The sequence below is a fragment of the Salvia hispanica genome, chromosome 4 (assembly GCF_029641045.1).
Source record: "Salvia hispanica isolate PSC_SH4W2 chromosome 4, Shi_PSC_v1, whole genome shotgun sequence".
NCBI lineage: Eukaryota > Viridiplantae > Streptophyta > Magnoliopsida > Lamiales > Lamiaceae > Salvia > Salvia hispanica.
In genome coordinates this window covers 52,291,053-52,310,643 of record NC_142695.1, presented here as the reverse complement: position 1 = coordinate 52,310,643, position 19,591 = coordinate 52,291,053, and the positions used below count along the sequence as shown (strand labels likewise).

Here is a 19,591-nt window from a genome sequence, read left to right as displayed (position 1 = left end):
AGGTACAGACAGAAACCAATTTTTTAATTTCCACTATATTATTTCAATTAATACGGTATATACAAAATACAAACCGCTAATACTATTTAGTATTAGCGCCATAAGTTGATCGTGAAATACCGATTGCTTGTTGAATCCCATAAATTATGGATTGCTTGTTGAATCCCAACAAGTACGTATAAATTGGATACTCAAAATTTGTGATAAAATCGGAATTTACATACTTATTAGGTGTAGATAGAAAGTAATATCCACTGTATGTTCATATCCAAATTACAGTACCAATCCTCAAAAAAGAGGAGGATTGAACATCTACAGTTCATACACCGTACTAAAGTAACGAAATTCACAACCAAAAATACACATGCAAGAACACAAAACTACATAATTAGAAGAAAAAAGAACAGACTTAACAACTGATCACAGCATTGTACGGCGACACTCAAATTCCGACCCCAGTGGCCTTGGGTGGCACAGGCTCAGCCCCCGGACCTCCAAGGCCGTAATCGTGATTCCTGTAGCCCGGGCCATAACTGCTGCTGAAGATGCCGGCGTGAAGGAGTAAGACGTAGAGCAGCTGCGTAAACGCTAGCACTATCACGAAGCCTTCGAGCACCCTCAGCCTCCACCCTCTCCACCCTCCTACGTTTATTTCCTTGCAAGCCAAACTGCGCACACAAAATTTCATCTCTCACAAAATTAGATTAATCTTTAATCTAACAATTTTTATATTTTTTTATGATAGAGATTTCACAATTGATTCATTCTCCTAATAGTAAAAATGAGATTATTTTTATATATTAAAATTTTATATTACTTTAATTTTCTATATCTCATAGAGAGAAAATCGCTCTCCTATTTTATCATCTGATCTTTTTTTCTTACTTTACCAATTTTGTATTGTCCACTAATGAGGTGGACGAAAGGAGTAATAATTTTTGCATGTTTTTTTTTGGTGACTGAAACTCAAAGTAACAAAACTATTAGTTGTAGACGAAAGACTTATTAAGTAGTTACCCGAAAGCAAGGGCCGTGACAGCCCACGCCACGATGGAAGATGAGCCAGCGGCGGCAAGGCTGTCATTCCTCCATGCCCGGAGGTGGCTCCCACCGGCAATCTTCGAGACTATTCCTAGAACACTAGCAAGTATCGCAAACGACAGGAAATGAGGCGTCGCTCCGTTGCCGCCCATGCCTGCAACATCGATCATTCATACATACATACATACACAATAAATAAGTACTACTACTAATATGGAGAGACTTAATTACTTGGATGAGCAGTCTGGCCGTTGATGTAGCGATTGAGGCACCAGCTAGAAAATCCCAACACAATGAAATACATAATCAAATTCAAGAACAGCAGCGGCGCCGCCAAATTCCTCGCAACAGTTCTCGCCATTTCTTTCTTTCTTTTTTTAAGCTTGGTTGTGTCACGTTGAGGTTTATCTAGTTGCTGGAGAGTGATACACATATATATAGTGAGAGAGGAGTAGGGAAATTAAGGTGTTTTGATGGAAGCTAACGTGGCGCGGTTGTAGTTTGAGCGGTTAACATGTGTAGAGACACGTGTCCGTTTCTTGCATCGTTTCTGTCTTTAAAGAATATTATCTGTCTTCTCTTATCGCCACTGCACATATCCACTTTAACCTCAATTCATCTCATTCTCTGTTTCTTCTTCACTGCACATTCAATTCAAACCATCTCATGTCCACTTATTTTTATCACTCTTATAATTTGAGGATTAATATGCATACTCCTTGAACATGACGTTTGTTTTAATGCTATTTACTAATTCGAAATTATATTGACACAACAACATCTGTTAACTAGATAAGTTATAGTAACATAAAAACTTTGATTTACATAATTACATTTACAGCTCTCTTTAAATGAATTCGGACTTATATACATTATTTTTGACTATATGCTAAGATGGATTTATCTGTCTGAATGACAGATGCTGGTAAATTGTAATGATGAAATAATATTTTGTTGGGTTTTGTTGTTGAAGTAAGAGATTTCCATGTTTCATTGTCTTCAACTTTGCCTTTATACTACTAGCAAGCTTGCATTGTATAGTGGATCAGTATGCTTTTTCGGAGGGGGGCGATAGAAATTTTGAGAGAGAAATATCAAGGTACAAGAATGTGTATACGTATACAAATAAAATTCATTAAATAATTTGATACAAATACGCTAAAAGATAAAATAATATTCTTATTAATATTTTCATATCTTATAGACTCTAGAGATAGAGGAGCTCACGGTTCAGGAACCGGTAGTTACGGTTCAGAATCGTCGGCTCCGGTCCGCGAGGATGTTTCGCGGTTGCGGTTCCAAAATCGCCGGTTTCGGTTTTGGTTCCGAACCGATGGTTTTCCGGCGGTTTTTTACGATTTTTCATGGTTCCTAACCACCGATTTTTTGCGGTTCCGGCTTGATTTCACGATTTTCCGGCGGTTTTTTGTGGTTCCGGTTTGGAATAGCCCGGAACCGGCGGTTCCGGCACGGTTTTGATTCGAAAATATTTGAACTTGAACCGAACCACGGTTCAAAAATCAACGGTTTCAGTTTTGGTAAATTCTCACGGTTTCGGTTTTAACCGTTGGTTTGATAAACCTTGGGCAAGTCTAGAGATAGTAAAATGAAAGCTACGAATGAAAGTAGTATTGTACTACTACATATTGTATCCAAGCGGTTAAAATTATGATTTATCCTTGTGAACCTTGAAATTTTTTTATTAAATCACGAAGTTTCAATTTTTCTCAATTGCCTCATTCATACACAAATGTCATCTTTTAACGATATTCAAAACGACGTGTTTCATTAAAATATTTTCTTTTATTACTCTTTTTTATTTTCTTTCTTATTTTATTAAAATATTATCATTTCTAACATCACCAAAAGACGACGATTTATGCATAGATATGATGACACGATTGAGAAAAACTAAAATTTCGTGATTTAATATTCCAATTTAAAAAATATACCAGAATGTGATCAGATTTTATGATTTAAATGGCTATTATTCCAAAAAAAAAATACGTAGAAGGATAAATTATTGAGGATCTGTGTTTTAAAGAAAACATGAAATGGTGAATAAGATTAAATCTTATCACACTCCTATCATGTACATATAACAAATGATTGAATTAGTGTTGGTATTAATAAAATATAAAATCTCAAAAAAAAAAATATGACCAATCCATATCGTTTGAAAAGGAGTGATCTCCACAAACAGAACCAATATTTTCAGCTTGCATATTTGCGTTTTTATATAAAATTATAATTAAATTTTTAAATTTTACACTTTACATGTTTAAGGTTATTTCATACTCCATTTGTCTTGTTTAAATATAAAATATTTGTTTTTTAACACGAGATTTTATGTAATACTATTATTGCTGAGTTAATGAAAATAAAATATAGTAAAAATAGATATAATGTTGTTTTTATTTAAAGTAATATTTTATTTTTAATAAAAAAAACCCTTTCATTTTTAATCAAATAAAGAAATATTTTTTAAAAACTAAAATGCATCTTAGATATGAAGGATATATGAGACTTTATACATTTTATTTTGTTTCATTTCTCTCACCTCAATTAAAGGTCTTTCTTTTTCTCTCTCTTCACTTATTTAATTCTTTCTTAAAAGTGCATACAATGTTCTTGACATGTGTGTTTGTTGACCAATATAGTAAACTAATCTGTTCGTTTCATAGTAATGAAGACGTTTCTTTTCGACACTTAGATTAAGAAAAGTTGTGTTAGGTAAGTTAAGTAAAAGGAGAATAAAGTGGAAAATGGAAAAGATAGAGAGATGAAGAGAGAAAAAAGTAAGAGAGAGTAAAGTAGATGTAGAAAAATGTGTTGACTTTTACTAAAAAAATGAAATAACTCTATTACTATGGAACGTACCAAAATAGCAAAATGACTCTATTACTATGGAACGGAGGGAGTATAAAAATTTATATTTATTTATTCATACCATTTTTCTCTTTATTACTTTACTATATCTAACTTTATTATCTTTACTTTATTCTATCTACTTTTATCTCTCTCTTACTTTTTATTCTATATTTATTTAACACACTCAATATCAATTTCTTAAACTATATGTTGAAAAGTTTCACTTCAATTAGGAGGGAACGGAAGGAGTGTTACAATGTCAAATAAGTCACTTGATATCAGTTTCAAATATCCACGGGCCACCAAATGTAAAAACTAAACGAAATATGATTAGAAAATTACTGGAAACAATGAGCACCATGTTGATTTTGCAACTGGTGATTGTGCCTTGATGATGATGCATCAAGTCTGAAGCAACATCATCCGAATCATTATTTAAATTACCGTATTCCCTAAATTGACGAGGGCATCAAGAGTATTAGACTTGTTGGTGTGTCTGGACTTTTTGCACATAATTTCTTCTAAATAATGTTGAGATTGTCCACAAGCTTAGTTAGAATATCGAAAGAATCAAATTTATGAATAACAACATTCATAAATCTTGTCATTAGACTAGTAGTACATGAATAGTCGTGGAAACATTCCATTGTCAGATGGTCAAACAACCTCCCCACAAAATATTGTCACTCGTATTGAGATACTTGAAAAAATCAAAATATTTTTGAATATCTAAAGTCCATGCAAGTGTTAACGACGGAGAACCAATGGGCATGAGGGATATCCATGAATTCGGAATGAGAGCGAATTCGAAAATGGAAGTATCAATTGATATGTACTTTCTTTGTCCACAAAAATAGTCTTATTTGTGGATGACATGAGTTTTAATGAGAAACTAGTAAAGTAAGAGAGGGGAGGAGAAAAAATGGGTAATGTAAGAGAAATAAGGAGAAAAAGTAGGTAGAATACGAGAGAGAAGAGAAAAAATGAGAAAAATATAAGAGATAAACTTTCAATTTTAAGAAATGAGACTATTTTTTGTGAACATCCCAAAATGACAAAATGTGACTATTTTTCGTGGACAAATGAAATATATTAATTAGGGTTTAACATGTAGTATAAGGAAATTTATTCCTCTTCCAAGAGGGAAGAGGGCAAAAAGATTCTTCACAAGAAAGGAAGATCGGTTTATTTTTGATAGAAACCGTAAAAGAGAAAAAGTAGGTAAAGTAAGAGAGATAAGGAGAAAAAATAGGCCAGGCCACCTCCTTACTCTAGCCTTGTTGTTTTTGTATTCCTTGGTCTTGTTTTCTAAGTCATTTTGGGCAGAATGTAAAATCGCAGTTGATGATATGAAGGGATGAGAGATCCACGAACCCTCCACCACTAAGGTGTTAAAAAAAAAGGAGAAAAAATAGGTAAAGTATGAGAGAGAAGAGAAAAAGTGAGAAAAGTATGAGAGATAAACTTTCAATTTTAAGAAATGAGACTATTTTTTGTGAACATCCCAAAATAGCAAAATGAGATTATTTTTCATGGACGGATGAAGTTTACTCCCTCTGTTTTTTAGAAATAGCAACTATTTCTGTAACATCCCGGATTTTAGAACCCTAATTTTAGAGCCCTAGAATTTATTGTTGATGACGTGGAATCGAGAATGCATTTGTTTCATGTGATGATATGGTCGAGTTGAGTCTAGGGTTTGCGTTGAAAGTTTGAAAAGTCAAACTTGTTGATTTTATGTTGTGGCATGTGATTTATTAAATTATGAGATTTATGTGGTAATTTAATTGTGTAAGGGTGAGTGAGAATATTAGAGAAAATTTCCGTAAATACCTGTCACCCTAATTCTTGAAATTTTCGACCCCTTGGTTTTTGGAGAAGGAATTCTATTTTTTTCCGGATTTAAATTAATCCTTGGGATATTTATCCAAATTAAATCCAAGACACAATTATTTCCTTATTTTTAAAGAGGAAAAATCGACACCCCTTGTACCTTGTGATTTTCGAAAATCTCCAAAATAAGGGAGGGAGTATTATTTTTATTTTAGTTAATCCCTTACTTGATTTCCTTCCATACCTAGAATTTAATTATTCTACCAAATCTTTCCATACTTCATGAGATCTTACCTTACCTTATTTTAGTTAATATTCAAAAATCCATGCCTTATTTAAATAGGCATAGGGGCGCCACTTTATACTCCAAGTTGGGAGAATCCTTATTTTTATTTTATTTTATTTTACTCCGTGATATTTTATTTTACTCCGTAAATTATACCAAAAACAAAATCATGGCTAATTGGAGAGCCTAATTTTCGAAACCTATGGGATTTGCCCTAGGATCTATTTTTGTTAATTCTTCTTCCTTACTTCACAATATTTATTTATTTAATTGTGGAGAATGAGATCTTACCAAATATTCTATTCTAATTACCTAAAGATCTTGTTGAGCACTATAAATAAGAGAAGACCCCAACCCTAGACCCCAAATTTTCGGCCCCCACCATTCCCCACTCTCTCAAATTTTCTTCTTCCACACACCAATATTTTGTCATCCTTTGAGAACAATTTAGAGTTTGAACGCTGATAAGTCGTATTCTAAGCCTTGGTTACTGGTCAGTATGTCGTGAAATGCATGTATTATCTGCAAAACAGTTGCTTAAGTGTGGATGATTAAAGGATCCAAGTCAGTAGGAGACGATTCGGGTGACGCAAGTGAAAAGGGCGCCAGAAGGGTGCGATACTGACCAGGATGCATGCCAGAGAAAAGGCTCGAGATGAAGGAGGATAGCTGGGATGATCATTGACAAGGGCAAAAAGGTCAAAATGCGGGAGAAGTCTACCCTAAAAGCAAGGGCAAGCCTCCCTATAAAAGAAGCCACTTGGAGAGAGAGAAAGAGTTTTCGGATAGACGCCTCCTAAGAGTTCGGTTCGAAGTTCTCGGTTCTCAACACACTTAGTAGAATTCTCTCTAGAAGATCAGTTCCTTCAGCATTATCCCACCTCTCGTTCCTCGCCACAGCCATGGTCACTTGACGTCGAAGAGTTTGCCGGAGAAGTCATCAGTCCGCCGTTTCAGCCAGTTATCGTAGCAGTGTAGTAGTATCATCGCCCGGAGTGGCACAAACAATCTTAATCGCTTTCCTAGTTTAAAGTTTACTTGTTTTCATCGTTAGTTATTTGCAAACACTCATCGCTGTGCTCTTTTGAAGTACTTTGTTATTTTCCAACTTTTACATTATAAAGTTTCTATTTCGCATGTCACTTTGGTTCGAGTTTGCTTCATTTTGCCTAGGAAAGTTAGATTTAGTTATTGCTTTCAATTTCTAAGTGTTTTCTTATCGGGAGTTGTTGATTCAAAGTTGTAGCTATGTTTAGTCAAGTTTTCGTGCAGTTGCAGTTTCACTGTTTAATTTAAGTTTGAGCATTTAAATCGATGGATCTTAAGTTTGAATTTGTGAATCTGAAGTTCAGTCATGGTGTTTGTGTTTATCTGAATTCTGTTAATACTTGGTGAAGAAGAAAACGTCAAAATCAACTTTAGTTTGAACCACTTTACTTTTAAGTTACTTTTGCTTTTGTTCCCTACTTTTCAGATGTACTGCCCAGACCTGTCAGAGAACCACCCAGCCACCAAATATGCCTTGTAGTCTAAATTTCCCCTTTTAGTAACTGTCTACTTTTCATATGCCTCTGAGACACATTGTCCCCTATTTTCACGAACACTCCCACATGTCTGTTATTTTCACGCCTACTAGTCAGTAGAGTACCACCTTTATTTCCTGTCTAGGTAAAATCTCAACCCAAGCGTGGTAGCTAACCAAAACACCCAGGAAAGTCACCGCAGTTATCAAAACGTGTCCATCCTCGTGGGAATCGACCCTTACCTCTATTATACTAATCAGTAGAAGTGGGTTGAGGAAACTTGTTTGAAGCCAGGTCCCGGTTATCGTACCAACGACTCAGCTGGGTCGGGAATCTCTTCCTGATCAGTTGGATACACTCCAAATTACATACGAAAACCGTCACAACACTCGAAAGAGTGGGGGAAACACTTGGTCCGTCAAAATGGCGCTGTTGCCGGGGATGGATGGCGTTCATACCTGTATTGTGTGTGATCTTTTTGGTGTACATACTGTTTATAATTTTTCTTTTCTTTTTGTTTTCAGTTTATGAGAAGTGGCTCGGCTCCTGGCCAGTGGAGACCAAGGATACTTCCCCGAGGAACAATACTAGTTACCACTCGTTTTGGCCTGTCGATAGCACTGTCCGACCTAGGCACGAGTAGCGACGAAGAAAAGGAGGAGCTAGAGTACCAACTTCCGGAGCTTCCCCCCCAACCAGTAAGAACACTAAGTGGGAGAAAATGTGTTGTGAATGTGTAGCACAAGGCCAATAAAGCGGTTGGTATACTCGAAAGCATTCTTTGAGTATAAGTGGGAGATTGTTGGGGTTTGTATACTAAAAGATGCTTCGAGCTTACATGCCTTTGTACAGTCAGCTCGTGCATGTATACGAGAAACGCCACGTCCACTTGTTTACCTATTTATGAGAATAAATAATATAATATAATGGTTTATTATTGAAATATGATAAACAAGTCTAAGGCTTTTTACTAAGAAGGTAAAGTAGGGAAATTCGATGAATCTCCTCATGAGTTTTCCAGTAGGGGACTTGGCCAGATCTAGTAAGAAGAAAAACGTATTCACAACCTAGATAGGCTTTGGCTACCTATTGGTACGGTTGCGGTGTTTGTGATAATTCTCTCTTACCTAAGAAGAGATTAGTAACACCGGTGTGGTAAAGCACTGAAAGGATCTAATGCGAAATGTATTCTTTATTGCTATCTACTGAAAGAATATAATTCAGAAAGTTTTGTATTTTCTAGTCTATGATATTAATATCAATATTGTTCATTCAATCAAACGCCACTTTGACTTATCAATATGTGAGAGTTTGTACGTAACTCAAGTTCATGATATCTTGGGTGGTAGTAGTTGAATAACATGAAGGTATTTGAATATTATTTCATAGAATTCGCGTGCCCAGTGTGGTATGATTAAATCCCCAAAAGGGTGATCCCCAATGAGGTGTTTGAAAGAGGAATTTATTATTCAGAAATCTGCACAGTTGGAATTTATTCCACGAATAATAAATATAGTTTCAAACTAGAAAAACTCTTTGGAGAATTAATTTAATTCTAGTCACATAGCAGACAAAAGAATTAAATTGATGGATCAAAATAATCTTAAACGCGGGAAATATTATAAAATAAAATGGACCCAAGTTATTCCTAATTTGGTGATTTAAGTGGGAGTGCAATATTATTCTTTAGTGGAATAAAATAATATTCCGTTGATAATATATTAAATCATGGGTCATTTGATTTAATTAGTAATTTATCTAATGGGTGAGCCCAACACTTAAGTCATTCCATGGATCCCCTTACTAGCCCAATAAGGTCCACTATAAATATTGAATGAAAGGGAAACCCTAGAATACAATCCAAGACAACACAAAAACCCTAACCCTAGCCTAGAAATCGGCGCCTCCTCTTCCCTCTCACTTGGTCTCGATTTTCGTGCCTAGCACGTGAGAGAATTAGGGTTTTGATTATTGTTCTTGATCTATCCTAATTCATAGGATTAGATCTAGACAATTTCGTGTTTGTATTGGGTTTCCCTAGATCCATTCAAAGTTATTTAATTGATTATCTAAGATCCGCCCACACGGATGGAGAATCAAGGACAAGGGAATAGTACGGAAGATTCGTGGTCGATAAACCAAGGATCTCCGGGTGGTGCAGCTAGCAACGTCAATCCAATGATGGATTATGAGGTAACAATCGAATCTACATCGAATATGCATGATTATGTGTTTATTTGATGTTATATCTATAGATCTATGTTAATTGCATGAAATTGGAGTCGAATGCATAATCAACTAAATAGATCCGTCTAGGACCTGTTTGGTTTCCGTGTCTTCCGCTGCGGTAGTCCCAACAACCTAAACTGACCTACTAGGGACTGACTCGACACGCGACAACACATATATACAGTTATACTGGCCATTATGTTCCCCCCTCCCACTTCATCCTTGCACGCCCTCAAGCGAGCTCAGTGAAGTGGAAAACAGGATGGCCAGTATCAAACACGTAGGACACAGAAAACATAGAAAAACACATAACACATGGAAAACATACTACATATGAAAACTTTTCACACTTAGACTATGCAATAGGCTAAGTGGGGCAAGAGTAACTAACATAGAGAACCTATAGACAAAGTAGAACAAAAACAAGATATGCAAAACATACTATATATCAAAACTTCTCACACTTAGACTATGCAATAGGCTAAGTGAGAGAAGATATAATACTTACCAAACAAAATCACATAACATAATGAAAATTTCTAAACAACCTAAACACATATATGGTGTAAACCCCAGCCTTCTCACACTTAGACTATAAAATAGGCTAAGTGTTATGAAAAAGGGGTATACGCATGATATCACAAACATATTAACACATAAACGTACCACTGACACACATAGAAAAGAAACTAAAAATTACGAAAATCTAAAAAAAACTAACTGGTCAGTGTGGGGGTGTGTCATTGCTTCCTTCGGCTCCTCCTCGGGGTGGTGCATTGTGTAGCTGCTGTGCTGGGTATTTCAGGTGGTACATCATCGGAGGTGTCATTCTCTTTTTCTTATGATTCTTGAAAGTCCCCATGATTTTCCTCTTTTCCATGGGCCGTAGACGATGGTCAGAGGGGTCCTTGCTCCTGATCAGTTTGGGCCATCGTTCCAGCTTCCTGATGATAATGGCCGTTAAGACCTCCCTGGAATTCTTGGTCTCCTTCTTTTTTGCTGCCCCCTTTTCTTACTTCTTTCTTTCTTCTTGGTTGTATCTTTCCTCTTTGTCTTGCTTTTCATGTACGTCGGTTTCTGGTGCTGGTATCTCTTCCTGGGCAGTAGACTGGCTCTCCCGGGCTTCAACGACCACCTCATCTTTTGGCCCTTCAGATAGGTTCTCCCCAGGTTTTGTAGGAGTCTCTTCTTCCTGGCCAGTAGTGGTAGGCGATTCTGATTCTGTAATTGGGTGGCTTTCCTTCTGGGTAGTAGTCAAGTCGGGATTCTCCCCAGGTTTTGTAGGATCCTCCCGATCTTCATCGCTCGAAATCTCCATTGCCTTAGATGCAGTGGTTGCCCCTGTCTTCTTTGCCATCCCATGCCCGAGGCATCTTTTCGATACACGCGTCGGCCTCTGCTTCTCCTTCGGCTCATCCCTCAATACCAACTTCCTCTCTACCGGTTCGGGTTTCGTCAAGGTTGACTTTTCTGCCAAAGGCTGGGCAGTATGGACTTGTGGTTCCATTTCCATCACTTTCTCGATTTTCGCCTTTTTCACTGGCTTGGCGGTTGTTTCTTCTGGGTTTTCCGTTGGGTTCACTGTACTTTCACTTTCTACTGCCTCAAATGCGAAGTCCGGACCCTCAGCCATCTTGGCAGCATTCTACTCTTCAGATGTGGATAATGAATCTGGTTCACTCTTGATGGTTGTGCAGCAGTCTTCCTTAGTGCTCGCATCCAAGTCAACAGGCAAGGCAGTGGTTAATCCTGAATGAGTGGTGACTGGATCTACCCCTTCTTTCCTTAGCAAGTTGGACTCGGTGTCTTTAAACTGTGGAACACAAAAAATAAAAGAAAGTTTATTTACAATATTTACACCAAAATTCTTAACAAAAGCACATGATACGCCATCCATCCCCGGCAACGGCGCCATTTGACAAGACGAGGTATGTGTAGAACTGTCCATGAGTCTGATAGAGTGGACCGTGCGACTAGGTATGTGTAGCCTGGAGGAGGCTATAGAACCAGAATGGAGAAGCCGTGAGAGGGGGGTACCGAGGCGACATATAGAATTTGAGCCCCAGGAAGCCTGGGAGGAGCTAACCCACCCGGATGCTGGCCAGTTTGCCTCCACTAAATCCAGATCCACCCACTTCAACAACTCCATGCTAAGATTAGTGCAGCTCTACTTAGGCTATAACCTACTGGGGCAGAGCAACTCCGCTGCAAGAACGTCCATGACCGAATTGTACTTGGTATGGTGCGCTAAGCGTGGAAGAAAACTGCACTTGGGATTTTGGACAGCCTACCAATGCCACCTGATAGCCACCTACCCAGCCAGAAACTTGTCGCTCTGCCATATACTAGGAGCCTTCGTGCGCAACAACATCATCATAACAGAGGCAGAAGACATGTCTCCAATGTACATGGTCGACGCTCCTGGCATGTTTGATATACCCTTCTTCGTCCGCACCAACTTGGTATACTACAGAGAAGGAGTACCCCAGTTCTACCAAATGGGAGAAGCCCCTGGAGGAAGGGCACAACAAGGCCAGGAGGTGCAAGCTATCCAGCTCGACCAAGCACAGAGGCTGAGGCAAGAAAACCTGGAGCGGGCAGTGACTGAGCTGGCTGAGGAGAATAGACAATCGCGGGCAGAGATGGCGAAGCTGACAGCCCTAATGGAGAGCATCCTAAAGGAGTTGGCAAGAGGAAAATATCGTGCATAAGGCAAGAATATGATGAAACTCTGAGTGAGTACTGGGAGAAGTACATGAGCCTTTTGGAGTCATGCCCCAACCATCGCATGAAGGAGATAGAGGTGCACCACACCTTCTATGAAGGAATGAACAAGGAAACCAAGGATCTGGCGAATTCGTCATCTGGAGGCGATTTCACCCAGTTGAGAGTAAGTGAAGCCAAGAAGGTGTTACGTAAGCTGTTGAATGCAAAGAAGACGTACGACAACGCGAGAGATGGGTACAGCAGAGAAAGGGTAGCAAGTGCTTCGGCTACTGACCAGGAGGAACGGATGGATTTGAAGATGGAGGAATTAAAGAAGGAGTTGCTGACTGCAATCAAGCAGAACACTCCACCACCTTCTCCAACTGGAGGCCAAGAAGCCCCAGCACTACCATATGATCAGCCGGACAACTCGCTGGATGTGGAGCAAGCAAATGCTGCAGGATACTCCAATTCCAACGGAAATTGGATTCCGGGGAAACAAAGAGATGCACCGTGGAGGGACCACCAAAATTTCCGATGGGGAGATGGAAATCAGAATCAGAACCAAAATCAGGCTCCAAATCAACCCAACCCCCAACCGAACCAAAACCAGCAAAATTTCTCAGGCTACCAGTCAAACCCGCCACCTCAGTGTAACCAGCACCAGAGCTCGAACCAATTCCATTACCCAAACAGGTCGAGGAGGTCTATGGAGGACATGATGGGGGAGATGCTTGCCTCGTAGCAAAGCATTAAAAATGACTTGCAGTCCAGTAATGAAACAATGCAAGGAATGCAAAGTGCCCAGAAGGAGCATAGGGCAAATATGGACATGATGAACAGGCAGTTGGCCCAACTCGCTAACTCGGTGGGCGAAATGAAAGGGAACTCAGGGAAACTCCCATCTACAGTCCATGTACCTGAAAAGGCAAATGTGAGCAAAATTACACTGCGGTCCGGGACAGCCAATAATGGACCTCAGCTCAAGAACCCTGTTGGGGAGTCTAGTAGAGAAGAGGTGCTGAGCGATATCATCCCAGCGGAAGAGCTCAAGAGGCCTCTGCCTCAGATGGAGGATCCGTTTTTTCTAAACGGGGAGCCTACCGTGGAAGGAAAGGAGGGAGAAACACAACCTGGAAATTTGCAGCCGGGAGGAGTGATGCCCACATCGGAACCTCAAATCCAGGAGAAGCCAAAGGGAATTCCACAAGGACTGACTGGAGAGGCTAAGGGAGAAAAACCGTTTCCATATCGGTTTGTGACGAGGAGGAAGAAAGAAAACCTTGTGGATTTCATGTCGATCTTTGGGAAGCTGGATGTCACCATACCATTCCTCCAAGCCGTGAGACTGCCCCCTCTGGGGAAGTTTATAAAGGAGTTCATAGCCGGGAAGGCCCAGGAGGATGGAAAAATCATGGTGGAAGGAATAGCATCAGCCATTGTACAGGAGAAGCTACCACCCAAGAGAGCCGACCCAGGTATGTTTACCCTACCCATAACAATTGGGGATGTGAAAATCGAGCATGCAATGTGTGATCTAGGAGCATCTATCAATGTTATGCCGTTATCCATTTATAATCGGTTAAAAGGGGTAAAATTGTCGAATACTAGGGTGTTGATCCAACTGGCTGATAGGTCATGTATCAATCCTGAGGGTGTGTTAGAAAATGTATTGGTCAGGATACAGAACTTTACTTATCCCGCTGATTTTTATGTCATTAAAATGAGTGAACCAGAAGCTAGGGAGTCTAGCGGGATATTGTTAGGAAGACCATTTTTAAGAGTGGCTAAAACAATTGTGGATATGGCCGAGGGGACAATATGCATTGACTTTAATGGTGAGAAATTTGTCTTTGACATCAATGAAGCCATGAAAAAACCAATAGATTCTGAAAATCTATGTTATGTTTATGTAATTGACCCCTTAGTCCAAGAATTTCTTGAGACCGAATTATTGCAGGAAAAGCTCCATGCCTTGGATGTGTATGCCCAGGTTGATGTGGAAGCAGCTGCATGGTGTGATCTGATCAGTAGCCGGGGGTTGACTGACGAAGAGATCGAAGAAGCAATTATGGAATTCTGTCAGAAGTCAGAACTAGCAGCATCCGTAGGGGCCGTTGTGCCGGCCCGGATGGAGGAAAAATCAGATGCTGAACAAGAGCAAGAGGAGGATTCAAAGAAGAACCCTTTACCTACAGACACACTGCCCCCGCAAGTGGAGTTGAAAAAGTTGCCAGCGAATCTTAAGTATGCCTACCTAGGGGAGGAAGACTCATTCCCTGTAATCATCAATAGCGGGCTGACTGAAGAGCAAGAGGCAAGACTACTAACTGTGCTGGGCAAAAACAAGAAGGCTATTGGATGGAGCCTTACGGACCTGGTTGGTATAAGCCCGGATGTCTGCATGCACCACATTAGGCTGGAGGATGGAGCCAAGGCGCATAGAGATTCCCAAAGAAAGGTGAACCCAAACATGCGAGAAGAGATACTGAAGGAAATCTTGAAGTTTCTCTCACTGGGCATTATATATTCAGTACCAGATAGTGAATGGGTTAGCCCAATCCATATGGTCCCCAAGAAGTCATGGATCCAGGTGATTAAGAATGAGAGAAATGAGCTAGTGCCCACCAGACTAGTTACCGGATGGCGAATGTGCATAGATTACCGGAAGCTGAACAATGCAACCAGGAAGGACCATTTTCCCCTGCCATTAATCGATCAAATGCTGGAGCGACTGGCTGGGAGGAAGTACTTCTGCTTTTTGGATGGGTACAGTGGTTATTTTCAAATCTATGTGGACCCGGAGGACCAGGATAAGACCACGTTCACTTGTCCGTTTGGAACCTATGCGTATAGGCGTATGCCATTTGGTCTATGCAACGCCCCCGGTACTTTCCAACGGTGCATGATGAGCATATTCTCGGATTTGATTGAAGATTGTATAGAGATCTTTATGGATGATTTCACTGCCTATGGAGACTCTTTCGACTCGTGCTTGCAACATTTGGATGTGGTACTAGAAAGGTGTCAAGCAAAGAGTTTGGTTTTAAATTTTGAGATACACTCCAAATTACATACGAAAACCATCACAACACTCGAAAGAGTGGGGGAAACACTTGGTCCGTCAAACGCCAAGATTCTTGAAGAACCAAGTCTCTACTTTGTTTCTACCGATTGTTTTTCTCTAAAAAGGTATTTTGTTTATGAGTTCTTCTTATTCTTCTTCTACTCTTTTTTTCTTCTTTCTAACCGATTAATCGGTCTTCTTGAACCCTCATGCATCTTAGTTGAGTGAAAGTGGGATAAAAGGGATGTGGAAATATGTTCATGTGTGTGTGTGTGCCGTGTGTGCGTGTGTGTGTGCGACGTGTGTGTGTGTGTCGTGTGGTGTGTGTGTGTTGTGTTGTGTAGAGTGTGTTTGATGGTTAAATATTCTTGTGTGATAAACATGATCTTGATTAATTAGTAATGATAAGATAAATCAATGGAAAAGGAAAAAAAGTGTTGAGACATGCATGAGTAAGAGTAGTATTGAACCTAATTTGTGATATGTGCCTATGTGATTAAAAGGTGAAACTTTGGTTGCGAAGCCGGATAACGGAAAAGCGAAACTACTTGAAAACTAAGCAGTTGAGGTGGGCTTTACTCTAAAAACTCTCTATATTTTTTATCAAAATGTTGTTTGGTGTTATAAGGGTGGTTTAACTGTTATGTCATGCCTATGTTTGTTTTTAACGTGATATTTGATATGCTTATACGGATTCGGGTCTGAGTATGGGCCGCAAGCCCTACCAGGCTGTGTACACAATGGGATCAGGAGCCGTCCTAGCTAGTCGGCCGGTCTCGTGGGCGAAAAGTGTGGCCACACTTTCGTCGCACCATGGAATGATTGTGATTTTGATGAGAAAATGGGGGATTAATTTGACTGGCCAGTCTATGAAAACATATTTTGTGATACTCATGATATTTCTCTTTTAACTGCTTAAAACTCGAGTTCACTTGGTAAGGGTGGCATAACTTATAAAATGTTTTGGCAATGAGCTCACTGAGTATTTCAAAATACTCAGCCCTGCATGTGTTTTCTTATGTGCAGGTTGAACGATGACGAGTGGTGGCGGGTGTTGAGCAGGATAAATAATTAATATGGATATGTTGAACTTCAAGCGTAGTTGTGTCTTCATACATAGCTATTCTTTCTCTTGGTCGTTTTCCGCTGAATCTTGATACTCTTTAGAATTTCTTTGGGATAATTGCACCCTAGCCTTTTCTTGTGGTTTATACCTTGGATATTTTTGTCGTACTCTTCAGATATTTTTGATCGTCATTTATGATACCTTCCTTCTTCTTTTAAACTTCTAGGTTTAGTAGTTGTTTTAAATGCTCTGATGTTTCCTTTATTATTTGGCCTACACTCTTTAAATGAAACCCTAGTCTATGTTTACTTCATTGGAGTCCGTTTGGGTAGCAGCCGTCGCATTTATTGTACCCTAGGAGGGCGGGCTGTTACAATTTCCATTTGGGTCGTTTCTTAAAAATAGAAACTTTAGAATCTTTCTATTTTAGGACATTGACCCCACAATCCACTAACTCTACTTTCACTACTTTTTCTCTTTCCCTCTCTTACTTTACTCATTTTTCTTTTCATCTATTTTACTTTACCAATTTTTCTCACTTTTCTACTTTTTGAGTACGGAGGGATCTAGAAAGTTTCACTTGGCCTGGTGAATTTCCAGTGGATTAATTCCACGGCCGGGTCCGTCAATCTGACGTTTTTCACAGCCTAAACGCGTTTTTCAGAAGGAGGAAATAAGAGAGAAGATCTAGGTTAATTCTATACACACTCTACCGCCGCCTAACACCAACTCTCTCTCTCTCTCTCTGAAGCACACTTGGAAGAAGATTGAAGATTCAAGCTTCAATTCCTCCGCCAATTATAGTCCGTATAATGATTTCTATTGTTTTTCTTAGTTTCTCTTTGTTTTCCACCATGAACATGAGTCGCTAAGCTTTTAATGTAGAATTCTTGGTGAAGATGCATTGATTCATAGTTTTAATCCAATTGACTTCGTTTTTATCTTGCTCTTGCAATTGTTTGAATTATTCTTGTGCTTTTTCCTATCAATTGCTTAATCACCAATTGAGAGTGTTAAGGTTTCTTAGAGTAATCGGAAGATGAAATATTTAATCTTGAAAGAAGAATAATTCACACCTTAATTTAATAGAACTCGGGAGAGTTGAGATTCTGAGTGGGATCGTTAATCTAATCAAACTGTTAGGGAGTTAGGTCTAAGAATTAGAAGGGGACTTCAATTATTACACCTAATCTACGGATTTTTCACCTTGGGATGGGGTTTAATCTACAACTGTGATTGATTTAACAATTCTGGAGACTTTAAATAGTGAATCGGTTTCAATTGGGTTATGCTATGAGTTGTGCACCAAATCCTTGAATTCTGCATCTTTCTCTATCATCTTTCACAACTTGCTTAATTGCTTTCTTGTTTAAGTGCTTTTTTTTAATATCTGAATTTTTATGCTTTTAGTAGTTGTTAGTTTCAAAACCAAAATTCTTGATCGTCTGGATAGTAGTTGAAATTTGTTCGTGGTACTTAGGTTTACACTCAATTGTCTCTGTGGAATACGATACACTCTTGCTTGCTATTTGCTACGATAACCCAATACACTTGCGGGTATTATTTGAGTAAAATAAAGTTGAGTAAGTATTAATAAGGGTTTAACATGTATAAGGAAAATTATTCCTCTTCCAAGAGGGATGAAGGCAAAAAGCGATTCTTCACAAGAAAGGAAGATCGGTTTATTTTTGGTAGAGACCGTAAAAGAGAAAATGATACAAATATTTTATTTCTTCATTCTTAATTACAATCAAAGACTATATACATATTTATGTGGAAATATAAAAATACACTTCCTCTGTCCACCAAAAATATGTCCTATCGTGGGCGACATATTTTTATGAGGAAATGGTTAAGTAAAAGAGAAAAAGAAAAAAATGGTAAAGTACGAAAGAGAATGAGAAAAAGTAGGTCAAGTATGAGATAGAAAAAGGAAATACAGATATAATAGTGTAATAGTGTTGATAATTTGAAAGAAACTTTTCATTTTTAGACACAGAGAGTATCATAAAATTAAACAAATCAAATCAAATCATATCAAATCCTAACTTTTTATGAAAAACATACTACTATGACTTAAAATCATATCAAATCGTAATCATCTATGAAAAATATATGACTAAATATATTTCAATAAAAATAGATTGATTAACATATTCTAGATTTTTCGAGATATTTAGATGAAGTCGAATGTATTGCATTGACGTCTTGTATTCACGTGACTCTTTGCACTCAATATGACAGATATTCATTTTACCTTTTTCCCGTAAAAGTAATAAATTCTTATTTAATTTATTGCGTCCACGAAGTACGAAAGAGAATGAGAAAAAGTAGGTCAAGCATAAGATAGAAAAGGGAAATACGGATGTAATAGTTTTTATAATTTGAAAGAAACTTTTCATTTTTGGACAAAGACATAAAATTAAATCAAATAAAATCATATCAAATCCTAATTTTTTTTGTGAAAAACATACTACCATGACTTAAAAATCATATCAAATCGTAATCATCTACGAAAAACATATGACTAAATATATTTCAATAAAATAGATTTAATAACATATCCTAGATCCTTCGAGATAATTAGATGAAGTCGAATATATATATGCATTGTTGTCTTGTATTCATGTGACCCTTTGCACTCAACATGACAGATACTCATCTTACCTTTTTCTTGTAAAAGTAATAAATTCTTATTTAATTTATTGCTTCCACGAAGTAGGAAAGAGAATGAGAAAAAGTAGGTCAAGCATAAGATAGAAAAGGGAAATACGGATGTAATAGTTTTTATAATTTGAAATAAACTTTTCATTTTTGGACAAAGACATAAAATTAAATCAAATCAAATCATATCAAATCCTATTTTTTTTTAAAAACACACTACTATGACTGAAAATCCAATCAAATATTAATCATCTATGAAAAACATATGACTAAATATATTTCAATAATAATAGATTTAATATCAT

The 19,591-nt window shown here is 38.1% G+C and overlaps 1 protein-coding gene across 2 annotated transcripts; it reads right to left on the bottom strand.

The window, feature by feature from the left end:
- Nucleotides 1-234: 234 nt before the first annotated feature.
- On the bottom strand, nt 235-1,461 carry LOC125192605 (AWPM-19-like family protein). 2 transcript variants are annotated; one of them, XM_089055986.1, is made up of 3 exons: nt 1,273-1,461; nt 1,018-1,195; nt 235-690 (listed from the first exon to the last, which is right to left on the bottom strand). In XM_089055986.1, exons 1-3 carry the CDS (start codon nt 1,400-1,402, stop codon nt 480-482), a joined length of 519 nt encoding a protein of 172 aa, XP_088912112.1. In that variant the 5' UTR covers nt 1,403-1,461; the 3' UTR covers nt 235-479. The 2 variants fall into 2 exon arrangements, with proteins under 2 accessions (XP_088912112.1, XP_047946190.1); XM_048090233.2 differs by having other exon boundaries at nt 235-668; nt 1,273-1,459.
- Nucleotides 1,462-19,591: the final 18,130 nt, after the last annotated feature.